The sequence below is a fragment of the Mytilus edulis genome, chromosome 3 (assembly GCF_963676685.1).
Source record: "Mytilus edulis chromosome 3, xbMytEdul2.2, whole genome shotgun sequence".
In the NCBI taxonomy this organism is placed as follows: domain Eukaryota; kingdom Metazoa; phylum Mollusca; class Bivalvia; order Mytilida; family Mytilidae; genus Mytilus; species Mytilus edulis.
In genome coordinates, this window is record NC_092346.1 from 55,095,433 (window position 1) to 55,121,868 (window position 26,436).

At 32.4% G+C, this 26,436-nt stretch overlaps 1 protein-coding gene across 2 annotated transcripts; it reads right to left on the minus strand.

Moving 5' to 3' along the window:
- Positions 1-10,942: 10,942 nt before the first annotated feature.
- Positions 10,943-25,084, minus strand: LOC139514357 (uncharacterized). 2 transcript variants are annotated; one of them, XM_071303469.1, is made up of 8 exons: positions 25,003-25,084; positions 21,424-21,570; positions 19,925-20,086; positions 18,779-19,147; positions 18,062-18,223; positions 16,930-17,323; positions 15,484-15,635; positions 10,943-13,955 (listed from the first exon to the last, which is right to left on the minus strand). In XM_071303469.1, the coding sequence occupies exons 1-8, from the start codon at positions 25,052-25,054 to the stop codon at positions 13,582-13,584; spliced, it is 1,812 nt and encodes a 603-aa protein (XP_071159570.1). In that variant the 5' UTR covers positions 25,055-25,084; the 3' UTR covers positions 10,943-13,581. The 2 variants fall into 2 exon arrangements, with proteins under 2 accessions (XP_071159570.1, XP_071159571.1); XM_071303470.1 differs by lacking the exon at positions 19,925-20,086.
- Between the last annotated feature and the right edge of the window lie 1,352 nt (positions 25,085-26,436).

A 26,436-nucleotide genomic window follows, 5' to 3' on the forward strand; every position in this document is an offset into this window, starting at 1 on the left:
TTCGTTGTTTTCCTGTTGACAGTTAGGAGTTGGTAGCAATATTGACTTTCTAACATCCATAAATGCTCGATAAATGCAACAGAATCTAAAATGAAATAGCACCTACTTAAATAGTTATCAAAGGTACCAGGATTATAATTTAATACACCAGACGCGTGTTTCGTCTACATAAGACTCATCAGTGACGCTAAGACCAAAACACTTAAAAAGCCAAACAAGTACATAGTTTAAGAGCATTGAGAACCGAAAATTCCCAAACGTTGTGCCAAATACGGATAAAGTAATCTACTCATGGGATAAGAAAATTCTTAGTTTTTCACAAATTTAAAGTTTTGTAAACAGGATTGTTTTTTAAGATGACCATAGCTGACTACTAGGCTGGTGATACCCTTGTGTGCCAAATACGGCTATGGTAATCTACTCCTAGGATAAGAAAATCCGTAGAATTTTATTTAAATTTAAGTTTTCGAACCTCTAATAAAATTGAGAATGGTTATTGGGAATGTGTCAAAGCGACAACAACCCGACCATAGATTAGACAACAGCCGAAGGTCACCAATGGGTCTTCAATGTAGCGAGAAACTCCCGCACCCGGAGTCATGCATTGTTTCTTTTTTTAAATCAACTGATATTTTTTTGTTTTTTTTTAACCCCAATTTACTAAAAATCTTGTGGTCCCTGCATGCATATGTATCGCGCATGAAGAGATCACAGTGAGAATAAGAAAGTAGTTTCGGAAACATTGTTTATCGAAGAGTAAAACAAGGGGAAAAAATCTAATTCAAGTATTTATAGATATTAAATAAGAATTATTGTATTATGACAGCCGAACGACGTTGTGCTGATTTAAACTACAGTATTTCAACTGAAGTAAAACATTTGGATTTTAAACATTAATTTAATATATATAATAAAAAAAACGAAAGAAATAAAAAGGTTTATATCTTGAAAATTTACAATATTTGATCTTCGGACAAAATACAGGTTACAATATTTTTGCAATCAAGGAATAATGAACTATTTAAATAAAGCTTAGAAAAACAAACAGTAATTGAAATTTTAAAAGGTAAGATTAGTTTTCATATATCAATTCAAGGTAATAGTACCATTTTTTTTTTAAATGACAATATATTTTAGTGTCTTTTTTGTTTTTGTTTTCTGGTTGTTGTTTTTTTTAAAGAGAAACATATTTTTTTGAAAGGAATGATGAAAAACCTTGCAGTTATTGATGACCATTAAATAATATTAAAGATTACCGATGATAATGTTTATCTGTTTACTGATAATACAGGTTTAATAAAAGTTAAAATTCCGCATTTATTTTCGAGTCCCCCCTTTTGTCTTTGCATTCTGAACTTTGACCGTGTCTGTCACGTGACGTTACCGTATTGTGACGTCACTTTTCAATTTTCTAACGTTTGAACGGGAAGCTTGTTCAATCCCACTCACCTACCCCGACATTCTCCTATTTTGGATTATTTTTTCTGCTGTTGTTTTTTGATGTTTTTCAGGTATATACTTAGTGAGATTAGGAAGACCGGGAACAATTGATTTTTGGACTTAATGGAGTATGGCAATTATCGTAGAGGATGAACTTTTCGACTCTTTATAATAACACAATATTGCAGTGGTTGTGTCCAGTTATATCGTGAAATGTTATTGCGATTAAACGTTTTTCCGAATGCTTTTAAATTGAGGATGAAAAATTCTTATATTAATACTTGATGCTGATTTGAAACAGACAGTGCTAGTTTTTACAAATCTTATAAAATACTGATATCTTGATGGTGGACGTTTACTAACAAAGAAAGGAGAAAACTTTAATTTCTAGAATTCAACTGTAAAAGCATATATATATATGCGTTTCCAAAAACTAATTTCTTTTTAATGCATTTTGATATTTTTCATTGTTTGTTAGTATTATCTTTAATAATGTACTGGTGCAGTGGCGGGATCTGGCAAGATGACAGGGGGGGGGGGGGGTCATGACCCTATAATTCTACGTTATACCATATGCTAAAATATTCTACTGTGGTACCACATGGAAGTTGTGTTTTTTATAAACGGCTTTCTCTTGTTTACCAGAGCGGCCGGTTCATCACTGTTACCAGTTTTGAATTTTATCCTCCGAGTACCGAGGAAGCGTTATTCAAGTTATGGCCTAGCGGCAGTGTGGGGTCGTGCTCCTCGTTCACTCTAATTTTTCTTAGAGGAACTTTTGTTACTTCTGTTACCAGAAGAACACCTACTTGCCAAAATTAAAAATGCCGGCGGTTTGTATCGTCTTGCCAGGCCTCGTTTACTGTTTTTTTCCCCTGCGGCCGATTTGATTCCACATAAGATTTCTTGAATTATTTAGTATTAGGAGTTGCGGAATGATTACCTATGAGACAACTCAGATGTAAAACAACGTTGGTATTAGCATCTAAAGGTAACCGTACAACCTTCAATAATGAGCAAAACTGTTACCATATGCGGCCTGTTTTATTCCACACAATATTTCTTAAATTATTTTAATCTTTAATTCAGGAATATATATATGTTCCGGACCATATGAGTATTTGGATCATACGCGTATGGTCATGACCATATGGGTATATACTCATATGGTCACACCATACGCGTCTGGTCCACGGGTACACATATGGTCGGTGTAATTAAGACTGTTACAGTTTACTTTGAATACTTCTAAACTTGTCATATGGTATGACCGTTCCTTAAAAATACGTTATCATATAGGTTATTTTATTATCATCTTTTAATAAAGATATTAACTAAATAACAATAAGAAGTTTCAAATAGTTAATTTTACTACCGAGTAATTATTATAATAAACACATTATATACCGATGTCCATAACCGATTTGTTATTACGAGTGAATAGCAATATGTCGACATGAAAAGATAACTTCCATAAATTTCAAAATAAACTGTTACACAAGAAGTCACTGGCAAGGAACATATTTTATTTAAGTTGTTTTGTGAATATGTTGTACTGTAGTCATATTATAATATTTGAAATCTAGAGCTTCATAAACACCGCAGACACACCGGAATAACCCAAAACCTCGGCATCACTGCACACAGCTGCAAAAAAGGCTATCTTTTCACTTGCAAACAAAAGGTGTAACTGAAAAGGATCGTGCACAAACATGACGTGCAAATGCGAAAAAAGTTATTTTACCGTGAGGAGGTAAATGCCACCATAAGCCCTATACATGAAAAAATGTAATAAGCGATGAAAATTAACTGTGGCATCACTATTTAATTTTAACGTAGCCTTTATTTTAATACATTGTCATGTAACCATCATTGTTTTTGTAGATAAAGTTTATTGTATTTTTGAAACGTTTGTAATGCATATTTTAAAAAATACCTATATTGTCAAAAAACTCACATGGTCCAGCCCGTTAATAACAATACGAGTATATACTCATATGATCCGACCATACGCGTACGGTCGGAACATACGCGTACGGACGGAACATACGCGTATGGTCGTACCATATGAGTATACGCATATGGTCACATAAGCGTATGGTCCAAATACTTATATAGTCCAGAACATATATATTAATCCTAGTGACTGTTACAGAAACCAATTATGTGCATTCGATTATGTTAACAGATAGATAGATGTTGGAAAAAAAATTGCGGAAGCAAATTTGCAAATCTTACATTTTGCTGATATTTAGAGTTGTTATATAATATATACAGTTATATATATATATACGTAACTACTGTATGTGAGTGCATCGTAGTTGATATAATGGAATTTGATGCGACTGTCATACGAGTGAGAGGTTTAGCTAGCTATAAAACCTGTTTCATTTCATAATTTTCTACATATGAAAATATCTGTACCAAGTCAGGAATTAGACAGTTGTTATTCATTTGTTTGTTGTGTTTGAGCTTTTGATTATGGACCTTCTTTTTGAATTATCCTCAGAGATCAGTTTTTTGTTTTTTGTTTTTTTTATAGATACTAAAAAATAAATAATGTTCAGTTTCATCAGATTGGTTTGCTCTTACTTTATACGCAAATCATGAGTAGTCTTTATACTAAAATGTAATTAATTGTAATTAAACATATGCCAGATTTTATGTCCTGGCAAGAAAATGAAAAAAATATATATCTTCTTTGTCCATCAACCTAAAAAGAAGTAGAAAGCTTAGGGTCCTTTTTGAAATAGGCATTAGAACTGAGGACAGGGGACTCTTGATTTTTTTTATAAAATATATAAATATATCATATAGATAGATTATTTTGCTTTTTTGCTTTTTATGTTTTCTTATGGGTTTGTTTGTTAAATGCATTTTGTGTATATTTATATTATTTGTCACAAAGTTATTGTTTCAGAGTTTATATGACAATAACTATTTGAATTGATCACATGATTTATGAAGGACTCACGCCAGGCTTTTGCATGTGTTTGCCTTCGTGCATTTATCATGCGTTGTACGTTTACCTGTGTACAATTAGAGCAGTATACTGAATATAAAAAAACAAAAAACGCCACTAATTAAAATTGATATTGGAGACTCCAGGACTCAAATATAATAATCAGAACCAGGTTCAAACCACCATTTGTTTTAAATGTCCTGTACCAAGTAAGCAAAATAGTAATTGTTATCTTATAATTCGTTTCTGTGTGTGTTGCATAGTCGTTTGATTTTGTTGCACTTCAGTGTTTCTGTTGTTTCGTTATTTTTCTCTTATACATGTAGTTGATGTGTTTCCCTCGGGTTTAGTTCGTAACTCGGATTTGTTTTCTCTCAATCGATTTATGACTTTCAAACAGCGATATACTACTGTTACCTTTATCAAATACCCCATTTATTTTTTTAAATGTACGATGTATGATTTATCAAAAGCAGGGCAAAAGATACCAGAGGAACAGTCAAACTTATAGATCGAAAATAAACTGACAATGCCATCGCTAATTTTATAACTAGAGGCTCTCAAGAGCCTGTATCGCTCACCTGATTCTACTTGGGTTTTTGAAATCATATAAAAGAATAAAATATTTGGCTAAAAGTAACAACACTTGGCCAGCACCTCATAAGGAAAGGAACATTCTATGTTTGATTTCATTCAATTCAGTGGTTCTCTAAAAGAAGTCATATGTTTGCATTTCCCATAGGGTCCTATGTTAAATATAAATTTTGAAATTATTATGAAACTAAGGTTTCAACTCCCTCAGGCAAAGTTGGCTTTAGATGAATTTGGCTATTTATTTTAGGTATTTTTAACATATAGCTCTTCAACGATTTTCGGTATTAATACATCTTCGGATTTCAAATGTTCGGCTTTGAGCGTTCCTGATGAAAGTAAACCCAGAAAAGCGCGTCGGACGCGTTGTTGTGTTATATTTTTAAACTAAGTCTGCTGGTGGCCATCTTGGATGATGGATCGGCTACAAAGTAACAACATTTTGTCAGCACCTCATAGAGAACAGTCATGCCATGTTTGGTTTCATTCCATTCAGTGGTTCTCTCAAAGAAGACATTTGTATATATTTCCCATAGGGTTCTATGTTAAACTAGGTCCCCCGCTGGCGGCCATCTTGGATGATGGATCGGCTACAAAGTAACAACACTTGGTCAACACCTCATAAGGAATATTCATGCTATGTTTGGTTTTATTCCATTCAGTGGTTCTCTAAAAGAAGTCATTTGTATGTATTTCCCATAGGGTCCTATGTTAAACTAAGTCCCCCGTTGGCAGCCAACTTGAATGATGGATCCGCTACAAAGTAACAACACTTGGTCAGCACCTCATAAGGAACATTCATGTTATGTTTGGTTTCATTCCATTCAGTGGTTCTCTAAAAGAAGTCATTTGTATGCATTTCCAATATGGTCCTATGTTAAACTAAGTCTCCCGCTGGTGGCCATCTTGGAAGATGGATCGGCTACAAAGTAAAAACACTTGGTCAACACCTCATTAGGAACATTCATGCCATGTTTGGTTTCATTCCATTCAGTGGTTCTCTAAAAGAAGTCATTTGTATGCATTTCCCATCAAGTCATTTGTATGCCTTTCCAATAGGGTCCTATGTTAAACTAAGTCCTCCGCTGGCGGCCATCCTGGATAATGGATCGGCTACAAAGTAACAACACTTGGTCAGCACCTCATAAGGAACATTCATGCTATGCTTTGTTTTATTCCATTCAGTGGTTCTCTTAAAGAAGTCATTTGTATGCATTTTCCATAGGGTCCTATGTTAAACTAAGTCCCCCTGCTGGTGGCCATCTTGGATGATGGATCGGCTACAAAGTAACAACATTTGGTCAGCACCTCATAAGGAACATTCATGCTATGTTTGGTTTCATTCCATTCAGTGGTTTTCTAAAAGAAAACATTTGCATATATTTCCCATATTGTCCTATGTTAAACTAAGTCCCCTGCTGGTGGCCATCTTGGATGATAAATCGGCTACAAAGTAACAACACTTGGTCAGCATCTCATAAGGAACATTCATGCTATGTTTTGTTTTATTCCATTCAGTGGTTCTCTAAAAGAGGTCATTTGTATGCATTTCCCATAGGATCCTATGTTAAACTAAGTCCCCCGCTGGCGGCCATCTTGGATGATGGATCCGCTACAAAGTAACAAGACTTGGTCATTCTATTCAGTGGTTCTCTAAAAGAAGTCATTTGTATGCATTTCCAATAGGGTCCTATGTTAAACTAAGTCCCTCGCTGGTGGCCATTTTGGAAGATGGATCGGCTTCAAAGTAACAACACTTGGTCAGCACCTCATAAGGAACATTCATGACATGTTTGGTTTCATTACATTCAGTGGTTCTCCAAAAGAAGTCATTTGTATGCATTTCAAATAGGGTCCTATGTTAAACTAAGTCCCCCAGCTGGCGGCCATCTTGGATAATGGATCGGCTACAAAGTAACAACACTTGGTCAGCACCTCAAAAGGAACATTCATGTCATGTTTGGTTTCATTCCATTCAGTGGTTCTCTAGAAGAAGTTCAAAATGTAAAAAGTTAACGACGACGACGACGACGGACGACGACGGACGCCAAGTGATGAGAAAAGCTCACATGGCCCTTTAGGGCCAGGTGAGCTAAAAATGAAGGAGACAAACAGACAAATAATTGTACAAAAGAAAGAACACAGAAAACTAAAGACTGAGCAACACGACCCCCACCAAAAACTGACGGTGATCTCAGGTGGTCCGAAAAGGTAATCAGATCCTGCTCCACATGTTGCACCCGTCGTGTTGTTCATTTTAAAGTCTAATTCGGTAGGTCGTGTTCATGAAAGGGGAATAGGATTGTAGTCACGACGTAAGAAACATCCGATATCATCTGTAAAACGGTTATTCAATAACCGTCAACCAACTCGTGATGGCGTCCATAAAAGGAGTGGGTCCTGTAAGGACCAATTTTGACCTCAAAATTCAGATTCATCTAACGAAAGATTTTGACCACTTTAAAAACACTTAAGTGTCTATTTCATTTGATTCAATTAATTTGTGTGAAAGATTTTAACTAATTTAGTTATTAAAACGTTCCGATTCAAGCTTAAATATGAAAAATCTACCAAATATGCCGCAAAATGTCACTTTTCAGATGGTTTTTGTCAAAAATGAAAGTGGTCGCATCCGTGTTCATCCTCAACCTTTATATATTTGTTATATATTTTCATCAAATACAACTTACATTCCAATATTTAGGATGAACACGAATGCGTCCACTTTCGTTTTACACCGAAACCGTCTAGAATTTAACTAAAATGCTCGAATTATGAAGATTTCAGTAATTTAGCATGACTTATTGGTGCTAGTACTCGATTTATGTGCATTGTATTGTCAAAAAACAGCCCATATTTATGAATCAGAAGCATTCTACTGTCCATTAAATAACTAGAAGTTTACATTTTAACAATTTTGTAAAACTGAAATATATTTTGGGGTCAAAAAGAGGTCTTACTGGACCTACTCCTTTACGAAGGGATGATTTCAATTTCACGATTTGGAACTCTTGATTTAATAGCTTCCTTGTAAGCAGCAACCCTCTATAAAGGAAATCATGATAGGAACTATAAGCGTTGGAATATCGTATTTTTTTGGGAGATATATACTCCGTATGCAGGCGCTGCTGGAATGTTGCTACATAGAAATAGAAGGTTCACAATTTGGAAGCTGAAATCATCTCGTCTGTCGTAATAATTTGTTTTCAACCGACCCACATTGTCAACTTCTAGATGTAAGTCGAGTAAAATCACAAAAATACTGAACTTAGAGGAAGATCAATTGGGAAAGTCCATAATCACATGGCAAAATCAAATAACAAAACGCATCAAAAACGAATAGACAAGAACTGTCATATTCCTGACTTGGTACAGGCATTTTCAAATGTAGAAAATGGTGGATTAAACCTGGTTCTATAGCGCTAACCCTCTCACTTTTGTAATGACAGTCTCATCAATTTCCGATATTTTTACATTGATGCGTTAAATAAACAGACACAATAAATATAATAGTCAAAATATGGGTACATCAGTCATCATCGTTTAACAATTTTAAAAGGAACAATTTAACAGAACACAAAAACATCTACTATCTACGAACACATTTATTGAGTGTCTGACGTCAGAAAATTTTATACGTCACATAAATTTGTCGTTCAATGTGCGTACAAACAATTTTAAAATTTTCATGGGAATGTTAGCATACAGGGTTAAAAAATCAAAAGTATGTAAGAATAAATTTAAGAATTAGACCGAGAATTAAACTAGTCCAAAAGTTATATATAGAATTTATAGGAATCCAAAAATAGTTAATACCACTACGCGATTGAATGATTTTGACGTTTGTGGTTCAACGTATATTGTAATTCATAATAGAAATATATCATAATGACATATAATAGAACAATATCATACTGACGGGATCTTTTAAAGTACAGAGTCACGTTATAAGAACAAAAGAAATACAAAAAGTCGCAAATACAAAACAAACCACAAAAAAATGAAAGCCAATACAAACACATTGACGAGATGTATAAGTACCGAGCCACGTGAAACGAATATCACATGAAACCATTTAACAGTAAAAGTAATATTAATAATAGAACAAAGACAAATGAAAGAACTATAAAACACGTTGTTAAGATGATAAACAACATCAGTACGCAGAATCTATACATCAAGACCATCGTGTATTATTTGAGAAGTTGATACGGAATATTTATCAACAAGGTCTTGGTACCTTCCGATGAACTTTTTTAGAAAAAGAACGAGACGTTCTTTGACATACCCCTGTTTCATCAACTTTCTACTCAGACACTGATGACGTATTACAAAGTCTGAGTAGGAGCTGCAAGCTCTTGAATATCGAATAAGTTGGGAAATATATATCCCATATGCAGGTGAAGTTGGTATATTGCTACTAAGGTGGGGGAAATTTATGATTTCAAAATTAAAATCGTCTCGTTTGTCCTAGATTCTGGTACTGAGATGACTGTGTAAGTCAAATTCGAGATATAAGTCTAAAAATGAGGCGGAGGAAGCCGTGTCTGTTGTTTCTTTAATCTCTAGTTCTGGGGGATATATTAATGGAACCCAATCAGAAAAGTTCGGATTGTTTATGGAAAGAACATCATCAATATATCTGAAAGTGAAATTAAATAATCTGGCTTCTTTGATTCTCTTGTTTTTTACAAGTGTCTGGAGGAACTCCGATTCATATGAAAATAAGAAGAGGTCGGCAAGAAGAGGCGCACAGTTTGTTCCCATAGGAATGCCGACAATTTGTTGGAAAAGTCTACCTCCAAACTCAACAAATATGTTGTCGATAAGAAACTCCAGCATACTGACCACTTGTTCTTCTGTGTAGCATATCTTACCTTTTTGTTTGTCACTATTTACGAAATATGCTCGTAAGTCAAGATATGAGGCACACTTAACTGTATATGTTATATCCTCTATCTCTAATTTGATGGGATAGCTACGTTCAACATAGTCACCAAATTTTGAATTATTTAGTGAGAGAACATCATCTATATAGCGGAAAGTAAAGTTAAAAGACATTGCTAAATTCTTATTTTTCATCGTAAGAAGTTCCTGTATGAAGTCAGCCTCATAGAACATGTTATGGACAGAGAATATAAAAACGAAGATGTGGTATAATTGCTAATGAGATAACTCTCCACAACTGACCACCAAAATGACACAGAAATTAACAACTATAGGCCACCGTACGGCCTTCAACAATGAGCAAAGCCCATACCGCATAGTCACCTATAAAATGCCAAGAAATGATAATGTAAAACATTTTCAAACGAAAAAAAACGGCCTTATTTATGTACAAAAAATGAACGAAAAACAAATATGTAACACATTAACAAACGACAATCACTGAATTACAGGCTCCTGACTTTGGGACAGGCACATACATAAATAATGTTAGCGGGATCCCAACCCTCCCCTAATCTGAGACAGTGGTATAACAGTACAACATAAGACCAAACTATACAACAGATTAACTCATTAATTTTGCGCCTGTCCCAAATCAGGAGCCTCTTGCCTTTGTTAGTCTTGTATGATTTTTAATTTTAGTTTCTTGTGTATAATTCGGAGTTTAATATGACGTCCATTATCACTGTACTAGTATACATATTTTTTAAGGGGCCAGCTGAAGGACGCCTACGGGTGCGGGAGTTTCTCGCTATATTGAAGACCCATTGGTGGCGTTCGTCTGTTGTCTGCTCTATGGTCTGGTTGTTGTCGCTTTGACACATTCCCCATTTCCTTTCGCAATTTTATCATATACAGAGTTCTTCTCGATTTGGACGACAGGTTCAGCGTCTATATGTCAAGTTGTCGCGGTCTAAGATCTTTAGAAAAATAGTATTTGTACTTATTGAAGCAAGCATAAAAACATGGATTTCAGCTTGTATCTAAGAATACATATTGGTATTTTTTGGTTTATTTTCTGATTTTATTATCTAAAAAATAACATTTCAAATTTGAACTGCCTAAATATTATACAAGATAGTATAAAGGATGACATAGTTTTCATAGCTGTAAACAAACATAGATGATAAAACAATTTAACAAAAAAGACATTAAGGTTACAAAAATTATTTCAATAATTTGAAAATCTTTTTTAACTGGCCTTGTTTCTATCTACTTATATAAATATATTATTTTAAATATTTCAAAAACTTGCCCTACAATATCATAAAATTGCAATAACCCATATAATATCAATAAATAATAAATTGAGCAAAACAATAAAAATTAACAAGGAAAAAAGATATTTACATATGATTGACATCAACTTCTCTCTCTCTCTCTCCACCTTCAAGGATTTAGAAAAAGTGATAATTTTATCATTTGACACTTTACTTTCTTTCTAGATGAATGTATGCTTTTAGATCAGCACGTACAAAATACACAAGGATGGTTTCTCGTCACATCATTGCTAAATCTACTCCTTTTTGAAAATAATCGAACGCTTTAAACGGTAATATCAAAGTGAAATGAGCTGCAAATGTTACTAGATGGTATCAAAAAACAAACCGCATCTGTATTTTATATTTTTTCTCGTAGGTGAAAAGTACTACCTCTCTTCCCTATTTACATACGTATTCTGTTTTAAGATTTAAATTTTAGTAGAATTAGTTTTATCTAAAGTCTTTTTCAGGATTGAAGTAGCTTCATGTCATTCCTAGTTCATCTTTCTAAGTACCAATGAGTTATACCATCACATATGATTGACAGGAAAACGTTGTTGATTGTTGAATACAATCACTTTTGTATTAATAAAAATACTGTATAATACTTTTTTTCATAAATTTCACTAGTTATTCGTATGTTAGAGAAAATGACGGTAACTTGTTTCTGGATTAAATATTTTAACTATCCAGTTCTGTAATCGTTAACAACGTTTTAGCAATGATTATTGTAATAATCAAAGAATGTGCATGTTATTTGATCATCTAACTCTGCATATCAAGAGTCTTATGCATTAATATTACGGACAGTGCATTCACAGGTAGAGTCGGACTTCGAATCTGATTCAAAGACACACAATCACAGTCAAATTCGTGTACCAGTAACTAGGTTATCAAAAGGTTAAAAAAAATGTTTTGAAACTAGCATAGTATAGCACTGCATGTTAGAAGGTGATACGATAGATATGGGGAATTAAAAACAAAATGTTATGAATTGTACAAAACAAACCATGCCAAAAATAAAAACTACGAATATATGAATAACATTGTTATAAACACTTCACAAAACACTGTACATTGAGCAACTCTTATCCTATACAATTTGGTGGTTTGGCAGGGTAAGTGACTTTAACTCTGCATGCATTTCCCACAATGCAAACTCGCACTCAAAAAAGATGTCCTTATTAGGTTAAAACATACCATAGGAGCAATAATAACAGCACTTTAGCGAAATCAACATCCCGAAGAAAAGAAAAGCAACAGTAAAAATTTGAATTTGTATAATATGCTGATAGAATAAACAGAAATTAATCATTTTTAGGGATGGTCGGTGATGGTAAAAAATGAAAACACGTTATAAAAGCGAAGCGCTTTTCTGGATTTACCTTCATCAGGAACGCTCGAAGACAAATATTTGAAACCAAAGGATGGATTAAGAACCTAAACAGTTTAAGAGTTATATGACAAAAACAGTCTTACAATAGCCAAATCCATCTAAGGTCATTTTAGGTTGCGGGAGTTGATACCTTTGTTTCTTTATAATTTTTAAATTTATAGACTCACATTTTTAGAAAGGATACTTATAAATGTTTACAGTACCGAGGTACTGAATAGAGAGCTGATAATACCCTTAGAGATTGATAGTCCACAAGCAGAGGTATCGACCCAGTGCAGTAAAAAACTGAAAACAACAAAATATAAATTTCATGCGTCCGAAGCGCTTTTAGATATAAAAAGACGGTAGAAAACAAATATCGTTATATTCATACATAACGTAACATTGGCCATCAGTCCATTATAGATATAAAGAGATAAATCCAAAGATTTTCAAATGGAAATTGAAATAGCTGACATGGTCATCAGTTCCAAAAAAAAAAGAATAAACGATTATTCTGATATTTTGTTGTGTGTGAAAAATTCGGTTCTAAATTCTTGTAAAACCGCGTTTCGTTAAACCCCTTAATATTCTTCAGGTCCACTTTGTTACTTAACCGCCACATGTTTTACTTGACAATTTATTTTTAGAAATCCGAGGAAGTTTCAGTGATAATTTTACAGGAAAGCATAAACAATCAAAATTAAGAAAAAAAAGAACCTGTATTTGCTTTCCTTTTCACTCAAAACATACGTAAATCAAAATCATTATCCACTCTCTAAAATATGGGTTTCAAGGTCAAAATTTTGTGTCAGGGCTTTTGTTGAGTTTTTCAAATGGTTTGTTTACTATTAAAATAGACCGTTTAGTACAAAAGTCAAACTTTCGTCTTTTTCACTTCAAACAACCAACGATTTCTTTAATATCGACTTTCAGCAAATCTTGATGGATAATTTAAAACATTCATATTTTAAATGAAAGCGTCTTTTAGATACCTAACACCATTATTCTAGATTGTTTTCTGTTAGTTTATTGTACTTGTAGTCTATAAATGATTTGATTTCTAACATATTATTTACTACTAAGTCGTTTTTCTTTGTTTTACATGTTTTCCATTGTCGAAGAACATGTTTTCTTACCCTCGAGTACCATGGAAGAAGAATATCACTGTCACCAAGTCTAACAGTTTCACGAAAATCTTCCAATTCAGTTATCAATATCGCCTTAGATGCACGTATGCGACGACATGAACAAGGCAGTAAAACTTCTATTTCCTTTCTTTCATAGTCTTTTTCAGAATATAGGTCTGTTTGAATGATCATTTTTATTCTACGTTTACCCGAATGACGCCTTTGACTAATTATCCTGACTTTCAATGCTGAAAAAAATAAATATAATTTATACATTAAGATTGTTTACATAAAAATGTCACCTAAATGTATGTTAAGGCAACAGTAGTATACTGCTGTTCAAAAGTCATAAATTGATGGAGAGAAAACAAATCCGGGTTACAAACTAAAACCGAGGGGAAAACGTCATTTATTAGAGGAAAACAGACTGAAATGCAAAAAAAACAAACGAAAATACAACATACATAGAAAAAAAATTTAAAATAACAACTGCTATATTCCTGACTTGGTACAGAACATTTAAGAAAAAATGCCGGGTTGAACATTGGCTAGTCATACCTAGCGCATTATGGCAATGTTGAATATACTGCTAAAATGACAACATTACATGACAGGAATACCGTACAAAGAAATGCAAGAACACTCAGACCAGAGAAACACATAAATAAATAATACAATAGTACATTTCGACATGTTAACCACAGAATAACAACGAATGTCAAAATAATTTAGGACAGTACACAAAAACCGCATAATAGAATTACGAACTGTGCGTATGTAAGTCGAATAATCATCACACATGAACTGATTTCAATGAAATAAGTTATTGTGTATTTGACATAAACTGTCTTACATTACTCTTGTATATTACAACCCACCATTTTTTTCTTTAAAAAATGTCCTGTACCAAGTCAGGAATATGGCCATTTTTATACTATAGTTCGTTACATTTTAATATTGTGTTTCTGTTGTGTCGTTTTTTTTCCCTCTCATATTTGAGTTTGAATTCACATCACTATAAGACCTGTCACGGTATTTTTCTAACCCAAATTCATGTATTTAGTTTTGATGTTATATTTGTTATTCTCATCGGATTTTGTTTAAAGCTTAGTTCGTTTCTTTGTGTGTTACATTTGAATGTTGTGTCGTTGTTCTCCTCTTATATTTAATGCGTTTCCCTCAGTTTTAGTTTATAACCCGGATTTTTTTCTTTCTATCGATTATGAGTTTCGAGCAGCGGTATACTACTGTTGCCTTTATTTATTATATGCATGCAGTTTATGCATTTTTCATTGACGAAACTTGAAAAAATAAAGCCTGGTATATGGTTTTCCCCCATCAGATTAACCTATATAGATGTTACCAAATAACACAATAAAATTGCATGTTTGTGTATAACATGGTTTTAAACAACTGAACACATTGAATTACGTTGTTTGAAAGGAAATTGCTTTGATAATGTAGGACAAATAGAGAATACTTCTTTATACTTTATAATTTGTTTGCAAACTTTTACTTATACCTGTAAGATTGCCTATAACATACAATTTTAATATGATTTACAGTTCTCGTCTTTAAATCCGCTCTAAACTTTATATTTTTGTGAATAAAATTAATAAAATCGAAAACTGATCATTCGTGAAAAATATTCATTCGCGAAAACTTGAACGCTGCAGAGCAGCCATAGAGAGCAATTTATAAGCATTATGGGCCAAAGAAAGATTACATTGGCAATAATTAAATGAAATTTGAAGACATACATTTAAAGGCTATTACCTTGTCGTTTGCAAACATCAAAGCCATTTGATTTTAAAGCTTTGACGAAAAATCGTTTTGAATCATTACAGATTCGACACACTCCCTTAGTGGAAGTCTTCATATTTCTTGGTCGTCTGTTTTGCAATTCATTTGAAGGTTCTGTGCCGCACCTACAAAGAAATAAACATAATTAAAGATTTGTTAAACAACATCAATATAATACAATATCATTTAAACATAAATAATTACTTAGTTTATCTATTGTTTATCAATCTTGTTAGTTCAACAACAAGGAAATGTGTATCAGACACAAACATGAGTATAAATGGCCATGCTGCATAGAAAATTAATTGTCGGGTTTTCAGACTTTTCATACCAGTCAAACAAGAATTTAGCTAAACATATTTTCGTCTTTGAAAAAGTTGCATGATATTTGCTAGATTTAAAAAAAACTAGGTTGGACATTTGTTTTTTTTATTTTTGTATTGTACTTTTCATATTTTTCTACAGCTATCACCTTACGCATTGTATGTTAAACATTATGTTTCCTTCTATATACCTTTATTGATTGTTTTTTTGAGAATAAAATATCCATATATCTATCAATAGGATCCATGAAATATGTAACTCTATTACTTCGCCCAGAATAGAAGCAGGACAAATAAACAATAAATATTTCCCTACTTTTATTTTTGTACTTAAATGGATGATTGTTTTATGAAATAATGTATGCTACGGAATTGATCATTATATATGGAGATATGAAAATATATCTTCAACATCTTTCTATGAAAAAATTAAATGTTAAAATTTCATATTAAATTCTTAATCCAATATTAAAAACAATTAATGAGCTTTAGCCGCAAGATAAAAATGGTTCACATCAAAGTTTTCCATTTTAACCTATACTGGTTTTGATAAACAATTCATTAGGTCATGAGAGGGCATTAAGTCCAGCAAGCACAGGTGTCACGAACAAAACATCAACTAGATAGATAACATCAAAAGTTGTATGGAAACGTTTTAGTTTTTCACAGGTGTTCCCTTAAAATGGAATAACCTTTACCGTCTAATTTAGACGTAATGCTTTGAATATGTAACATACTACATACATTTTTAATACAAAGTATGAAACACATTCCATCACTGCCCTATAAGCTTTTCAACTGAAAATTTTATACAATATGCAACTCGATTCTCTCGTTTTTTTGGTATCATGATCTGTCTCACTACTCGTTTTTTTTTTTACATTGAAACATTTAAAAGTAACTGTGAGCATCGATTCATCGTCTTAAAAATTGATCCCATATAATTTAAGGCCGACTTTCTAATTGAAAAAGAACACTTTAAACAAACATATTAAACCATTGTTTGACCAAATCGTTAAGATTAAGCATTGTTTTAAATTTGTGTGAATTATTGCTTTTCATGCTATATACGTGTTTAATAAATATTAAAAAATACCTTCTTCTCTCCTTTCTGGAGTAAATTTGGTGTGTACAGCAGTGATGTGTTGCCTTTGAAAAAGTTCCTACTCCACAGCATTTTTTTCCATTCAATTTCCCGTCTTTTTCAAATACGCCTTGACAGCATATATCGCTGTCTTTTTTATATTCAAATGATCCACACATCTCAATATCATTTGAAATCACTTTTCCAAGGGAACAGTAGTGAGTGTTTTTAGAATAGGACTCTGTCACGTTCATACTTCCAGATGAACAGCAGCTATCATGGTTATCTTCCGATTTATTGACAATTTCTATTTTGTTTTCAAAAGCACAGCACACTTTCGTTTTACTATTGTAAGTCGTGGTCCCACAACACTTATCATCAGTATATTTAGCTACCATATTACCGCCTTAAAAATATAAGAAAATGCTAATTGTTACGGTTGAAATAAAATAAAAAAGATTGTTGATGGAATTATACTACTTTATCTGTAAACATATAGCAGCACTTCGAACGTTAATGTGAACATCATAAACCGTATTTAAACAAGAATGTGTCCCTAGTACACGGATGCCCCACTCGCACTATCATTTTATTAGTTCAGTGGACCGTGAAATTTGGGTCAGAACTCTAATTTGGTATTAAAATTAGAAAGATCATATCATAAGAAACATGTATATTAAGTTTCAGGTTCATTGGAATTCAACTTCATCAAAAACTACCCCGACCAAAAACTTTAACCTGAAGCGAGACAGACGAACGAACGAACGGATGGACAAACGGACAGACGAACGGACGCACAGACCAGAAAACATAATGCCCATCTTCTATCGTAGGAAGGGTATAAAAAATAGAAACCGTATAAAGAAATGGAATCCGTAAATTGAATGAAACACTTAACAAGGCTGTTGCTTCAAAATATCTTTTCGCAATTTACAATGATCATGATCGCTCCAAGCAAAATATTTAAAAGCTAGGGATGTATAAGAACTTAAAAAAGTCGGAGAGCTGCATGACCAAAATATAATACAATCTGTCTATGTTTAAAACAAATATTTCTTATGATAAAAATGGGATTGATGGTTAAGTCTAGGATTATTACAGACCTTTCAAAACTAAATGCAACTAGAAAAATAATATTACTTACTCGATGCGCAGCAGGTGTGTGTTGAAATATTAAACGAGCTTGTCCCACAGCATCCCTGAGCTTTTGAATCATATAATGTAGCACCGCAGCACTGCTCTGAATGCTTTTGGAGTTTTATAGGTCCATTATCACAACATCTTTCTGTCTTTGTATTATAAGACCCTATGATAATAATAAAAGAACATATCTGTAGTTTTCACAAACATTGCATTTTTTCAATTAAGTGTTCTTGATGATGGCAAATCCAGAAACAGAGCTTTGGAATCACAAAATTTATAAAGTTTTTATTGGTGTGGTAAAAAATCATTAAATTTTGTGTTCATTGTTTTATGCTGATTTAATAAAGAATATAATAAATGAAGACCAAGAGTAAATAAATCAGAATACGAAGATAAGGCCTTGAAGTTATAAAACTTTCGAGTCAATTTTTTTACTCATACTCCAAAATCAACCAATCAAAATGTAAGATTTCATGTTTCGAGCATGATTTTTGTGCTCCGAGAACTGAGCAAAGGTTAACCCATGAAGTAGACATTTACTTGAAGACAATTAATTACTGTTTCAAAAAAAATCAATCAACTTCTTCAGGTTAAGGTCTTGATGATATTCAGAAGGTGATTTACCATCTATCTTTCATTCGGGAGTACATGATGAAGTGTATTTATTAAGCAAGTATCTTTCACAATTTTTGATATCTTAAGTTTACATTTAATGTACCTTTTTGACAACAGGTAGTTTCCGCTGGGATTAAGTTACTTAGACTGCAACATTTCTTCGTAGCCTTATTGAAAACCACATTTCCACAACAATCGTAGTCAGGATCATTATCGCTGACATTATTATACAGTTTCTTCATGCAACATTTATTAGTACGAGTGTCGTATAACTGGTCTCCACAAAGTTTTCGATGTAATGGAAGGACTTTTCTATTCCTAAAACAGTAATGCGACCGTTTGTTGTAGTACTCAGTTTGACAACATTTCATATGTGGTTTCTTCTTATGGGTTGCAACATCTCCGTGTAAATCCTTACAACATCGCTCATTACTTTTTATTTTAATTTGTCCGCAGCACCAACGTCGTTCACCTTCAACCGTTAATATACACGCATTACAAAATATTATCGATAAGAGGAATATACAAAAAATACCACATGTATTTGATATTTACTACCCCCCCCCCCCCAAAAAAAAAAAAAATAAGTTGAAAATTACTCAGAAAAGACCACCAAAAAAAATAGTAAGAAAACTTAGAAGGCTTCTAAAATGAGAGAAAAGGAAAACAGACGCTTTGGTTATCTGAAATGTCATGCAGAATTTGCTATACATAAACTACCTTTTAGTTCAACTTTGACTATTTACCGGGTTTGTAATCACATAAGCAACACGACGGGTGCCATATGTAGAGCAGGACCTGCGTACCCTTCCGGAGCACCTGAGATCACCCCTAGTTTTTGGTGGGGTTCGTGTTGTTTATTCTCTAGTTTTCTATGTTGTGTCATGTGTACTATGTACCTTTGTCATATAAACCCTTTGTTTAAAAGCTTTTGTGTGAGATGAAAAAAATCTATCATGTAAATAGGACGACCTGTATTTGTTTACACAATCGAACGATTTGTTGATAGTTGTCTCACTGTCTGTTAAATTTAATCGGGAAAAATTCAAACGTTTTCCTGAATTACTAATTTTAATTTAAATTTGAGAATGTACAACTCAGATTTATGACCAAGCCTAGACAGTAAATAACAATTCAAAACAATCAACTGGATAAATAAATTTTGAATTTTAGAAAGATAAAAAATATAAATTCGACAATTTCGACATGATATCATATAAATACATATAATATTTTAAAGAATACCTACCAAGTTTCTTATCATGTAATTTGCCGTTGCAACACATTTTTGTCTCATCTTTAGGATCATACCGCAAACTACCACAGCATTTTGTCTCTCTCCCATTATCTGTTATCTTAAAAACCACTGACTTCTCACAACATAGCTCGGTGTCAATTATATATGTCTGGTCTATTTAAAGATCACACCCTCATGATTATTATTTTGGTAAAACATCTTATACTTTATATTGTGTTCAATTTCAATATCCTTATACGAATTCACTCAATCAAAAGAGATTAAAAAAAAAACGGCAAGAAAACGAGTGATGCTGACGATACTTTGTCTTTAAGGAAAGAAAAGCATTTGGACTAAGTGAAGACAAAATGAGCTTCCTGTCATAACATATGACTTTACATTACTTTCTTATTGTATGTCCTGTGGTCAAATCCAGTTAAATTTAAATGGTGGAAGATGGATGCATAGATCTTTGCATAATGTCCATTTAAATATCCTATGTATATTTAGAAATGTGAATCATATGCTAAACATCATGCAAAATTAAAGGATAGAACATAGATGAATGGCAATTTTTATATGCCATTTCAAAAGAAGAAAAAATTGTGTATGAGTGATCCATGAATTGTATAAACTTCGAAGAGACTTTCTTTTTTGGGGATATATAAAAGAAGTCAACAAATTTTCAAAGTTAAAGGATCGTTCATAAATGAATGGCAGCTTTTGAATGCAATTTTAGAATAAGTAAAAGTTTACTTAGGTGTGATCGATGAACTTTAATTATTCGTATATACTTCGATGAAACTTCCTTTTTTTTGACATATATAAACTTCAGCCAATCCGCCTTTTCACACACTTTGTTTTAACTTGTTGTTGTCAAAGGTAAAAAAAATCTGCAATCACTTTCAGAACGCGAAGGTTATGAATATATTTACAATAGGCAAACAATCATAATAAAATTATAATCCTTTTACAGTTGCAATGTAAAAATGTACTAAATGTAGCTTTATGTATGGAATTGTACATTAATAGGTATGGCTGAATTTTATGTCATGTTCTTTTCGACAACATAATTAAGTAAGATTTGAATGATGAAAATTTTGGTGTACCTTTGAGTTTTTACCAATACGTAATGTATAAAAAAAAATATTACATCAAATAAGCAAAAGCTATCTTATTATCTTTGACTAAAGAATTTGATATTCCTTTCTAGTTTTTCGCCTCTCATTTATTATGTAGTCATAATTCTAAGTAGCCTAAGCTGCAGAAAATGTTAACAAAAAAATTGAACTTCAAACTATATTCAAAAATGCTTAATCCATTAAAAATGACAAAATACATTGTTAGGCTTTGTCAACCAATGGCACGAATAGAAACAACTGTCATATTCCTGACTTATCTAAAAAACATTGACTTTTTCAATCAATGAAAGCATTTCTTTTGATATATATATATTCTCTCATTGACAGATTAACATCAAGACGAAGCAAAAATTATTTAGATAAACGTACTGAAGCAGCAGGCTTGTTCTTGGCCATCACCACTGTATCTTGGTTCAATTCCATGGCGACAACATATAGCGGTCTTTATTTGGTATTTTTGGATGGAATGTCCGATACAGGTAGATTCATTAGATGAGTCTTGACCAGCAAACACAACTGCAATACAAATGATACTTTCATAATTTTTAATTTTAATGCTGGTGGAAGTTTCATCCCCTAGGGTATCTTAGCCAAGTAGTCAGCACTTCGGTGTTTTTTCGAATATTTTTATAAATTAACTGTTTGCCAAAATTTAAACTATTCGAAAAACCAAGGATTTTTTAGTCCCAGCCATACATTACCTTAGGCGCATGTGGCACAACTTTTTGTAAATCTTGGTCCTTAATGCTCTTCAACTTTATACTTGTTGGCTTTCTAACGTTTTTAATCGGAGCGTCACTGATGAGTTTTATGTAGACGAAACCCGCATCTGGCGTATTTAATTAAAAGCCTGGTATCGTTGGTAACTACTTTTAGGATTGAAATGAAGTTTTAAAGACGTGTAGAATGAAAAGGTGTTAAAAATGCTCAAACAAAAATGGTTTTAATACAATATAAATCACATAATAAAATTAAGATTTTCTATTTTGTTCCGATATTTCTTTTCAAATGTGTCATGCAGTTTATTTTAATGCAGGAAAGCTAATTAAATTCAAATTTAATATACCATTGATTTAAGCTAATGATAACTTGGCAATTTTTAAATATTCTTACAAATTAATCTGAAAAAGAAACGAAACAAAGTGAAAATGATGTACAAACCTTTTCTACGTAAAAATCAGATGCTCATTTTTTTTTATTATACAGAATGCAATAAAATATAATTCTACACCAAGTTTTGAGAATCGCAATTTTAAATTAAAATTGCATATTTACGACACTTTTTACGTGAATTTCACACATAGAAATCTGTTTTATAACCTTTTTATTCAATGATGTGTTTTAAAAAAAGAGATGCCTCTCTGGAAATTTTCATATCCTCATGGTTTAAACGAATGGCAAAACATAGTTCACGAGAATTTATACTTAATTTCAATAAAAAAAAAATCCTCCTTACTTATGTTCACTTAATGCTTAAAAGGGACATCACTTGAAACACTACTACTGTATAAAAAGTAAAACCACAAAAATTCTGAACTCCGAGGAAAATAAAAAACGGAAAGACCCTAATCAAATGGCAAAATCAACAGCCAAAACACATCAAACGAATGGATAACAACAGTCATATTCCTAACTCCTGTACCAAGTTAGGAATATGTAAGGGTTATTGCATAGTTCGATTCTCTGTTAGTTGCATTGTCGTTTGTTTTTTTGTTGCACTTCAGTGTTTCTGATGTTTCGTTGTTTTCCTCTTATAGTTTATGGGTTTCCCTCGGTTTAAGTTTGTAACCCGGATTTGTTTTCTCTAAATTGATTTATGACTTTCCAACAGTGGTATACTTTTGTTGCCTTTATTGGTACAGGCATTTTCTTATGTAGAAAATGGATGATTGAACCTGAGTTTAAAGCTACCTAAACCTTTCACTTATATGACAGTCGCATCAAATTCCATTATATTGATAACGATGCGTGAACAAAACAAACAAACATAATAGGTAAAAATGTTTTAAAAAATTGGGATATATCAATCAACGTTATGTTCAAATCATAATCACATGAAATTAAAAAAAATATTTAACAAAGAAGCACAAAAATGCATATATCTAATTAAGTAACCTCATTCATTGCTTTCTTATTTTTGTAGTTCATTTATGTATGTTAAATCCACCCATAAAGGATTGAAAAAATTTAAGAACTGGGACCGAATGGTTAGATTAACATTAACTATTGCGTAGAATCGCGCGTTTGACGTTCGAATTTAAACATCACACAGGTAGAGATATAAAAAGGAACACCACTTTCCAAAGGGACTATAAATATTATTAAGAAAGACAAAGATAAGATAGAAAAATAACAACAACCAGAAGACAGAAATCAGTCCACTACACAAAAAACAAAAACTCGGTATTATTCAATAGAACTTCCTAGTACGTATGTTTCATTGCAAAGTACATATATGTTACTTTTTCTTTTTCTAGATAATTTTGTTTCGTGCATGATTATAACTGCAAGTTTAAAAACGAAAAGAAATTAAAAAACAATGGAAATGCAGTAATCGGCCATCTTCACTAGACAAGGGTAACGATCCACTCCCCTCTTCTCCACCCTTTGCGGATTAAGCGAGAATTTTGGATCAAGAAGATAATATTTTTCATTGGTTACAGTCGTAAATGGCAGCATCCAATCAAAAGCGCCTATCACATGATCGCGTTAATGTAAATAATGTAGGTAAACAATTGCTACATGCTGATTATGCAACAAGTCTTTAACCCCAAAAACATACGACGATATTAAGTGACAATCTAAATGTTTTTAGTCAACTAATAGAAGTTCCTGTGGATGTTTACTGTACAATGTTGGAATGTCAAAGTAAATTTTTGTGTACTGCTTCACCAAGTTTGTAGACTTTAGACGCACACTGAAGAGAGTTCAAGTGTTACCATTGGTGAAGAATAATGTATTCGTAATTGGCGTTACCTTACTCAACCGATAGATGGCGCAACATTGTTATCACAAATGATGGCTTAATCTGCCAAGGGTGAAGCGAAGGCGAGTGGATCGTAACACGTGGTTAGCGATGACGAGTAATGTCATATAACAGGACAAATAGTTTTTACTGTATTCGTTGATAAAAATCAATGATTGATTCGTGTTAAATGCTTAAATTGCATTTAACATTACCATCGCGAAGATTTTTGTTTTTAGGTTACTAAGAGAAAACAACTTAGTTGTTTCCTTAAATAATTTGATTTTATTAACTTATTTTTTTAAATTTTTCTCTCTTTTTGTTGAAATTAAGCTGGTAATTCAATCAGATTCTATATATAAGCCAAACTGTGTAAACTTCGTGCTTTGATTCGATTTACCTTCACCATGAACGGTAATAACCCAACAGTTACATATTATAATTTGCAGAAACGAAAAAACATAAGAAGCTATAAGACTCAAGGGTCATACAAGGCATTGCCAAATAAATATACGGTCAACTTTGCCTGTGGAAAATAATTCGTTAATTTTAATTTTCGAATTTAACGAAGTTAAACAATGTTCATATAAAATTTAACATTGATCTTTTTAGACAAAAAAAAACCCAACAATAATCCCCTCCATATTTTTTATTTTTATTTTAGAATTTGTCATTAAAAATAAAATTATTCAAGACATTATTTCAGAAATAAAACTATATTTTTAAAATCCCGTCATGATATTAAGATAAAATATCGGACAAATGTGCTGTGACAGATATCTATCTGAATAGCTGTAAGTCTTTATCTTTTTTTCTTCATTTTTATTATTTTTATATTGCATTTCGGTGAGCTTGTGATCTTTTTACAAACATTTGTCAACATATAAATAGAATCAGGTGAAACTTATATATATAAATACACACATCATAGGCATTTAAACGATATAAAATGTCGACCATATATGGTCATGATTTACACATACCTTTTAAACCACAGAATATAATAGAAATACTGATGATACTTATTGACAACATCCTACCATCTGCATGGGATTGACCATATGTTATAAACTTTTTTTTTCTATCTATATATTTGATGACTGATGACGTCAAAGGAAAATTCCGTGGTGGATATTTATAATAATTAGTTCCCTGTAATTTGCAATGATTCCAGTATACACCTTCTAATTTTCAAAGTTAAACATTGTATTTTAGAAAATTCATGAGTTCAAGATAATTTCATTGTATATAATTTCAAAATAAATCATTTGATTAAAATTGAATTAAGAAAACGATTTTGGTGCAGTCAGTATTATTAAGATAAATGATATAAAAGTTAAACAAGATTTATTTATGTGGTGATCCATGGATTTCAGAGAAAAAACTACTCGACTTGTTAAAGTTAAGGTTTATTGTTTACTATAAATGCAATTTCTAAAGAACCAGACTTAAAACAAGGTATGTTGGGCGCTATGCATATATAGTATTCGTATAAACAGTGGGAAATTGGGAATGGTAGCTATCGGAATCAATATCAGAATAGTATGCACTATAAGTAAAGTCATATACACTGACGTTGTAAACACATTCAGCTATGCAGTCATAACCAAAGTCACACCCAGAGGTAGTTTACATAAACATCACTCTGGTTCTTATACCGCCGTATTTTGTGAGTTAAAATAATGTACATGTGTCATAGACACCGGAACGACATATGAATACACTATAATTGAAAAGTACAAGTCATTTCATTTTAAATACCGATTTTATAATTGGAACTATAACAAATGTCTCTTCGCTGAATATACCGAACTAGGAAGTATATTTTGAATGTGGGTAACACTTTTTCACATTGCACTCCTTGTTTGAATTATTTTGGCGAATTTTCGTGTGGGATATGGAGTGGTTTTATTCCAACCTACATACAGCATTCGTTGTAATCATTTAAACTTGATTTCCAATAACAAAACATTATTGTACATTACATTTTTCTTTGAATTAATACGCTATTATTTACAATAATTACGGGACCTCATACATTCAACTATTTAATTTGGGTCCTTTAATTACCTCGAAGAAGAAGAATAATTAAATTATTTAAAAAAATAAATTTCACTATTAAGTTATTACAGTTTACTTCATACCAAATAAATATCTACATCTACATCTACATCGTATGACGGTCCATCAGCACATTGGATACTACGTCAGCGCATCGAAAAACCGACACTTATTAAAATATAACAATTTTTGTGAGTGCAATAATAAAAAAAAATCATGTGCAAAAATTAAAGATAAACACAATTATACATTTTTACAAACAGGATAGATATCTAAATAAACTGATTTTGGGTCGATGCCACTGCTGGTGGACGTTTCGTCCCCGAGGGTATCACCAGCCCAGTAGTCAGCACTTC

Coding starts and splice junctions, on each gene's coding strand:
- LOC139514357 (XM_071303469.1), bottom strand. CDS start 25,054: ATGTTGTCAATAAGTATCATCAGTATTTCTATTATATTCTGTGGTTTA. Junction 20,087..21,423: donor AGAACAAGCCTGCTGCTTCA/GTACGTTTATCT, acceptor ATCTTTAAATAG/ACCAGACATATATAATTGAC. Junction 18,224..18,778: donor AACTACCTGTTGTCAAAAAG/GTACATTAAATG, acceptor TTATTATCATAG/GGTCTTATAATACAAAGACA.